At 37.3% G+C, this 8180-nt stretch overlaps 1 protein-coding gene across 1 annotated transcript in view; it reads right to left on the bottom strand.

Annotated features, from left to right (window-relative positions):
• Positions 1–8180, bottom strand: part of LOC106881605 (DNA damage-regulated autophagy modulator protein 2) — a 36978-nt gene that overhangs the window by 11496 nt on the left and 17302 nt on the right. Inside the window, exon 3 of the mRNA XM_052976839.1 lies at positions 5883–5950. Coding sequence (XP_052832799.1) covers positions 5883–5950 — 68 coding nt within the window. The remainder of the gene's footprint in view (positions 1–5882; positions 5951–8180) is intronic.

Raw genomic sequence — 8180 nt, forward strand, 5'->3', positions numbered from 1 at the left:
GATATTTAGTACAAGCTACAGAGTAGTACAAGCAAGAATAGCCACAGATTAGTAAAGACAAGTAAACAGTGCAAAACAAAATTAGCTGGCCGCCTACACTTTTTTCTGCAAAATAGGGGTAGCTTATCCTGTTCAGGCTATATTATTAGCATTATCCTGTGTTAAAGAATTTAAAAATCACTTCTTTAACATTCTAAGGCATATCAACGCTTCGAAAAGCAAACTTTGTTTGTTTACATCATCATCATCATCATCATCATCATCGTTTAACGTCCGCTTTCCATGCTAGCATGGGTTGGACGATTTGACTGAGGACTGGTGAAACCGGATGGCAACACCAGGCTCCAATCTAATTTGGCAGAGTTTCTACAGCTGGATGCCCTTCCTTACGTTTATCGTAATTTGAATTTAAAATTAAAGATATTATATCATATAATCCTAAATAGGGTGCAACACTGAATTTCTGACAGCAATGGTTCCAGTACCTTACTGAATGAACTGCTTTCCTGCACAAGAAGTGGTCAATTTTGGTCAACATACCTTAACATGCTAACAGTACACCTACCATGTCCTTAAAGCAGCATGGACTGCTTCAACTTCAAATTAAATTACATATCAAATCTACTGATACAGAGAGTTACTATACCATTATTAGCTTGATTGTCCTCAATAAAGCCCTGATTTATAGTGTGAAAAACTCAGATATGTCCCGATGTTAAATAGATATAATACTTGCGGCATGAGCCACTTTAGTAGATTTTGATAGCAGATTATAGAATAGGTCAGAAAGAAAGAATACTTTCGATATAGCGATGGGATCATCTAAATCTCCACAAGTCACAGACTTGGTTAGAATATACTGGTATGGCAGGTAAATTGTTGCCATTTTATATTTCGAGCATGTGCATTGTTTGTTTTTGATTTTGTCAACTACACAGTATAGTAGAGTCAGCTGGGTACCATCTGTGAGAAAAACAGCACCATGATGCAATTCACTCCGCTAGAAATTTGGAAATGACATGCTGTACTGTTTGGCATTCATGCCAAAAGTTCCAATATGAACATTTCAGCGTCTTTGGGTGTCAATCTGAGTGTTTACTTTGTTCTCAAAACATGTACCAAGAGTGATAAAAATCAAACATCCAGTCAACATCATGATGTTTGGAGTGACCAGTAGTGATGGTGACATTATGCCTCCATTCATCTTCCCATGTGGCCTCACACTCAACATGGAGGCCTACATTAAGTGCCTGGAGGAGGTAGTACTGCCTTGGGTCAAGAGGGTGGCTGCTGGAAGACCCTATGTCTGGCAACAGGACTCTGCACCATGCCACACAAGCAGGAGAACCCAATTATGGCTGTCACACAATTTCTGCAACCACATCACCCCTAACATCTGGTCACCTAACTCCCCAAACTGCAACCCCCTTGATTATTATGTGTGGGGAGTAGTTGAGTGAGAGACCAACAAAACTCTTTGTAACACCAAATATGAACTGAAGGCAAGAATTATGGCAGCATTCACCAACTTAAACAAGGAGACCATCCAGAAGAGTTGCAGGCGATTCCGAAGTTGTCTGGAGGCTGTGGTTGAAGCCAATTGTGATTTAATTGAATAAATTTACTCTTTAGTATTTCAAGATATTTTTATGTAATTTTGGTAAATATATCTGTTAAAATGAGATCTCAGCGTTATTTTCATTTTTGCATAATTTAAACGACAGTTTATTTACCGCATCCTGTATATCCTTTTGTTAATCTAGTCTTCCTTTCTGGAAATCTATATAGAGATGTTGTTTTATTCTTCCTGTAGAAAGGTATAGGAAACAATTCTTTCGACTTTTTAAGAATTTAAGACTCAATATAACTATAGAAAAAGATTATCATAGAGTGAATTTCCTTCACACTACCATCTGTGTTGATACTGGATTAGTTGAACCTTTTCATAAACCAAATGATAATATTAAGTATATAAATGTAGCATCCAACCATCCACCCTCGATAATACAAGGATTAGTTAAGAATATTTCTACAAGAATTTCTAGATTATCCACTAATAAAAAATATTTTCAAATCACATGCACTTATTATAATACTGATCTTCTGATGTCCTTCTTAAAGTTTAGTGTCAGCCAGTTCATTATAGATGTGGTCACAAACCTCCATTTCATTTTCACTTTAACCCATTAGCATTCAGATTTCTTTGTCAAATATATTGCTTCTTTATTAACATTGTTTTTATTGAATCATGCATTATCTTGCTGTTTCAAGATTTTAATGGTGTGTTTGTATATTCTTAGAATGATATCGTGGGATGGATACAAGAAGCTGAATCTGGTCAGTTTTAACATAAAACAGGAAGAATATTTGGGCCAGATATGGCAGATTAAATGCTAAGGAGTTAAATACTGCACATTGATATCCACTAATATCCTTATGCCTAACACAACCACCTGTGGTCATCATAAAGTTTGTCCTTATTTTAGACACCAATTCTGTGTTACTTTCACAATTTGTAAAGTGGTGCATGCTAAATTTCAAATGCTATATAAGTTATAACCTTTAAAGCAGAGACATGTCTGGAAAGGCAAGGCAGACAGTGCCTAAGCCAGACTAAAACTATAAATATCATATAAATATAACTGCTTTAGCAGTATTATAATATATACAATATATACAAGACACAGAAGGTGGAAAGCTAGCAGAAATGTTAGCACGCCAGACAAAATGCTTAGCAGCATTTTGTCTGGCTTTATGATCCGAGTTGAAATTCTGCCAAGGTTGACTTTGCCTTTCATCCTTTAGGGGGTCGATAAATTAAGTACCAGTTGCATACTGGAGTCGATCTAATCGACTGCCCCCCCCCTCCCCCAAAATTTCAGGCCTTGTGCCTAGAGTAGAAAAGAATATATACAAGACACAGGTTTACATAACCCTGCCATTTCCTCCAATAACAATACAGCTTTTACACCTTAACAACATTACAGTTTGGGAACTGACTCAGATTAAGAATACAGGCCAGAAAGAATTGGTCAAGACAATAAGCTACTAACCAAAACTCATAGACACACAAAGCACAATAGTTCTACTGCTCATAACACAATAGATTGTCCCAACCTTGTACAACACACTAGAACAAATAAACCAAACAAGAAATATAGGAATCATGATGTCCACTGGTACAACCCAATCAACAGTTCACATGTTTCAACAAAGATTGCTATGAAATTTTTTGCTGTTACTCTTTTACTTGTTTCAGTCATTTGACTGTGGCCATGCTGGAGCACCGCCTTTAGTCGAGCAAACCGACCCCAGGGCTTATTCTTTGTAAGCTTAGTACTTATTCTATTGGTCTCTTTTGCCAAACTGCTAAGTTATGGGGACGTAAACACACCAGCATCGGTTGTCTACATTTTAAAAATAACTGTCCGTTTAAAAATATAAAATGCCACAAGTATGGTAAAATAAGCCATAAAAAGTTGCAATGTAGGACAGAAGCTAGAAAACTGTTCAACAGAAAAAATCATGTAAACAGATTACTGGAGACAAAAAATATGAACGAGCCTCAAAGTAAATTTGTGTATGTAAAAATTAATAACACAAAAATAAAGTTACAATTACAGGCAGCAACATCTCAATAATTAACACAGATACGTAGAAAAAAATCGGGAGACCTAAATAAAATGAAACCTCGAAAATTGTCCATGGTGTTTCAGGAAAAAAATTATATTTTAAGGACAAATTGATAAGTAACTTTACATTTCATAAAAAAACCTTAAAGGCTAAAGTTTTTGTTAAATAACACAACAAACTTGTTCATATATATACATACATATATACACATACACACGCACATATATTAATAGTAATAGTATGACAACAAAAGAATGAATGAGACCTCAAAATTATGTAAACATTATGTAAATAGAGTAATTTATCTGTAATATATGTGACAATTATTCGGTTACCATAATATATATATATACACATACATATATACATACACACACACACATATTAATAGTAATGGTATGACAACAAAAGAATAAATGAGACCTCGATATTATGTAAATAGAGGAATTTATCTGTAATATAATATGTGACAATTATTCAGTTACCATAATGTAAGTCAACGTTTCAGATGTTGGGGCAGAAATCTGCTCCGGCATCTCGTCAGTTATTAAGACAAACAAAAATGCAACCCAATAATTGTCACATATTATATTACAGATATATATATATATATATATATATATATCTTTATATTTGTTATATTGGGAGAGTCATTAAACCATTAAAAAAACATGCCGAAGTGCACGTTTTTTACTATCAGCACAAAGACCATCCTGAAATACAATATGCTTCAAGATATCAAGGTCATATTTTTTCACTTATTTATTCTTATTTATTTGTTTATTTTTATTTATCTATTTATTTACATGTTCATTGATTTATTTTGATTACTTATACATATGATTGTAAATCAATTAATAGATATAAATGAATGTCTACAGGCTGATATCTGTCGATTGATTATCCTCTCCATTTCTTATTTGCCTTATAAATTCTGGGTAAATTTGTTTAACCCACACTCATACCTAGTATTCAATTACAAGATCAAACTAAATTCGACGACTGGCACCCATGCCAACGTCATCTCCTTCATTGGACACGAAACTCGGCTTGTGAAGACCTGCTGGGGCAAGCGAAAGCAAAACTGTGATGGCACCTGTGCCCAGCGTCGCCTTACTGGCACTTGTGCTGATGGCACGTGTAAAGACATTTGAGCGAGATCGTTGCCAGTGCCGCTGGACTGGCTCCTGTGCAGGTGGCACATAAAATACACCATTTTAAGCATGGCCGTTGCCAGTACCGCCTGACTGGCTTTCGTGCCGGTGGCACGTAAAAGCACCCACTACACTCTCGGAGGGTTGACGTTAGGAAGGGCATCCAGCTGTAGAAACTCTGCTAAATCAGATTGGAGCCTGGTGTAGCCATCTGGTTCGCCAGTCCTCAGTCAAATCATCCAACCCATGCTAGCATGGAAAGCGGACGTTAAATGATGATGATGATGATGATGATATATATGTATTCTCACATACTTACATATATATATATATATATATATATATATACACATAAAATGTTTTCAGTGTAATGGCATTGGAGTGGATTTGGTCAATGGAAACTGAAAGAAGCCTATTTTATCTGTCTCTCTCTGTCCCCACCTCTCTTTCAGTCCTCCCCACTCTCTCATTTATATATATGCTGGAAGTGATCTTCATCCAAGAACAGCTGAGTCAGGTGGATCCCACTGAAGAGGCCTCAGGGAAAGCCAAAACTGACCAACCAGTCTGGGAATATCTCAACTGCTGCTTTTCAGGTGATTACGGTCCCTGTCAGCATGTATGTATACAATTATGTGTGTTGACTGCAGCATTAGAACGTTTAGCTCTTATTTCTAGCAATGTTGGTACTTCTGACACCTTTAGTCATATTTAATGACAGCTATAGGTTTCCTTTTTGGTGCACATTGCTTTCAGCTGCCTACATTAATTATGTGTGTGTGTGTGTGTTACTGTCTCCTTGCTCCTTAACATCACATGATACTAGTAAATGAATGTCGCCATCCTGCAAGCGGTGTCCTTTGTTTCCAATCTTTCGAGAAAACATGACTGGGCATCAGGAAATATTACCTTACTTGGAAGCAGGTGGTGGGTGGACAAGACAGGAAATGAATATGGCCATAAAAAATCTGCTTCAACAAATTCCATCCAATCGATGTGAACACAGAAAAGTAGATGTTGTTATGATGATGATGATGATGAGTTTGAAATAGGATAAAAAGGATAAGTTTCAAAATATCTGGTTTTTTTGCTTACCTATTATTGTTGATACAGTTAATAATTGACCAAATATACAACTTTCAGGACTTTTAGCACCAGTGTCACTGAAAAATATAACATTTCAACATTAATATTTTGGAAAATTAGCTTTAACGCAAATCAAAGACATGTTTTATTTTTAATCAGCTGAACTATGAATGATTAAGCATTTCAAATAAACATAATCATTAAGCATATACTTATGCTTATCACTTAACGGGTGCAGGCATATGAAGTTAAGAAGCTTATATCACAATCATGTACTTAACCACAGTTCAACACAGTGGCCCCTTTGGGCAACTTGACTCCTACTGTAGCCTTATGTTAATCAGTTGCCGTGTGAATATAATTTGATAGAGAGAAACTGTATGAAAGCCTGATGTGAATTTGTGCGAGGTGTGTATAGACGTGTGCATATATATGTATATATAAGTGTGTGTGTGTGTGTGTGTGTGTATTTGTGTGAGGTGTGTATAAACATGTGCATATATAAGTGTGTGTATGTGTATGTGTGTGAATGTCTGTGTGTGTGTATTTGTGTGAGGTGTGTATAGACATGTGTATATATATGTATATATAGAAGTGTGTGTGTGTATGTGTGTGTATTTGTGTGAGGTGTGTACAGACATGCATATATATGTATATATAAGTGTGTGTGTGTATCTGTGTGAGGTGTGTATAAACATGTGCATATATATGTATATATAAGTGTGTGTGTGTGTTATATCATCATTTAACGTCTATGTTCTATGCTGGAATAGGTTGGATAGTTTGACAGGATCCAATGGATTCGAAGACTGCATTGTGCTTCTATGTTTGCTTTGGCATGCTGTCTAGAGCTGGATATCCTCCCTAATGTCAACCACTGTATGTATACTGGGGGCATTTTCCATGCCACCAGCATTAGTGAGGTTGCTATGCAGCCTGCAAGTCTGGGATCCCTTTTTACCAAGTGGGACTACAATAGAAAGGGAAGTAGCTTTATGCCCTAAGATGAGGGGTTAAAATGTGAGAGAAAAGGCCAGGACAGGACAGGGCTATACAGCTACTGATATTGTAGAAGAGAGACTAGGAGTTGTTGGAAAGAGATAAAAAATAGTGGTGATAAGATGTCATGGCTGATACTCAAGATATGAAGTAAGTAAAGGTGAATGCGGACACCAGTCAGGGAGTGTGGGTGAGTAGAGTGTATGGGAAGGCGAGAGATGGTGAGAGATAGGGAAATGGATGACAGGGTGAATATAATGATCGGATGATAAATAAGGAAGGAAGGAAAGATAGGAAGAAAAGGAGGTGACAACTGTGAAAGTTAGGTAGGACTGAGGGGTGAACAACGATACATAATTTGGTAGAGAAGAAAGAGGAAAGGAGATGAATGACAGTGCAGAAAAAGTGGGAGTTAAGAGGAGCAGAATAGAAATAATAATAATAATAATTCTTTTGACTGGCCAGGGCCGATCGTTGCCAGTGCCGCTGGACTAGCTCCTGTGCAGGTGGCACGTAAAAATACACCATTTTGAGCGTGGCCATTGCCAGTACCCACCTGATTGGCCTTCGTGTGGGTGACATGTAAAAGCACCCACTACACTCTCGGAGTGGTTGGCGTGAGGAAGGGCATCCAGCTGTAGAAACTCTGCCAGATCAGATTGGAGCCTGGTGTAGCAATCTGGTTTCACCAGTCCTCAGTCAAATCGTCCAAACCATGCTAGCATGGAAAGCGGACGTTAAACGATCATGATGATGATGATGATGACTATAGGCACAGGGCTGAAATTTTGGAGGAGGGGCTTAGTTAGTTACAGTGCTCAAATGGTACTTATTTAATGGCACTGAAATGATAACAGGCAAAAACCAACCTTCAACAAATTCCATCCAATCCATGTGAACACAGAAAAGTGGATGTTGCTGTTATGTTGATGATGATGATGACGAGTTTGAAATAGGGTAAAACACATAAGTTTCAAAATGACTCTTTTACTCTTTTACTTGTTTCAGTCATTTGACTGCGGCCATGCCGGAGCACCGCCTTTAGTCGAGCAAATTGACCCTAGGACTTATTCTTTGGAAGCCTAGTACTTATTCTATCGGTCTGTTTTGCCAAACCGCTAAGTTACAGGGACGTAAACACACCAGCATTGGTTGTCAAGCGATGTTGGGGGGACAAACACAGACACACAAACATATACACACACACACACACACATATATATATACATACATATATACGACGGGCTTCTTTCAGTTTCCGTCTACCAAATCGACTCACAAGGCTTTGGTGGGCCCGACGCTATAGTA

This window comes from Octopus bimaculoides, chromosome 25 (genome assembly GCF_001194135.2).
Source record: "Octopus bimaculoides isolate UCB-OBI-ISO-001 chromosome 25, ASM119413v2, whole genome shotgun sequence".
Classification (NCBI taxonomy): domain Eukaryota; kingdom Metazoa; phylum Mollusca; class Cephalopoda; order Octopoda; family Octopodidae; genus Octopus; species Octopus bimaculoides.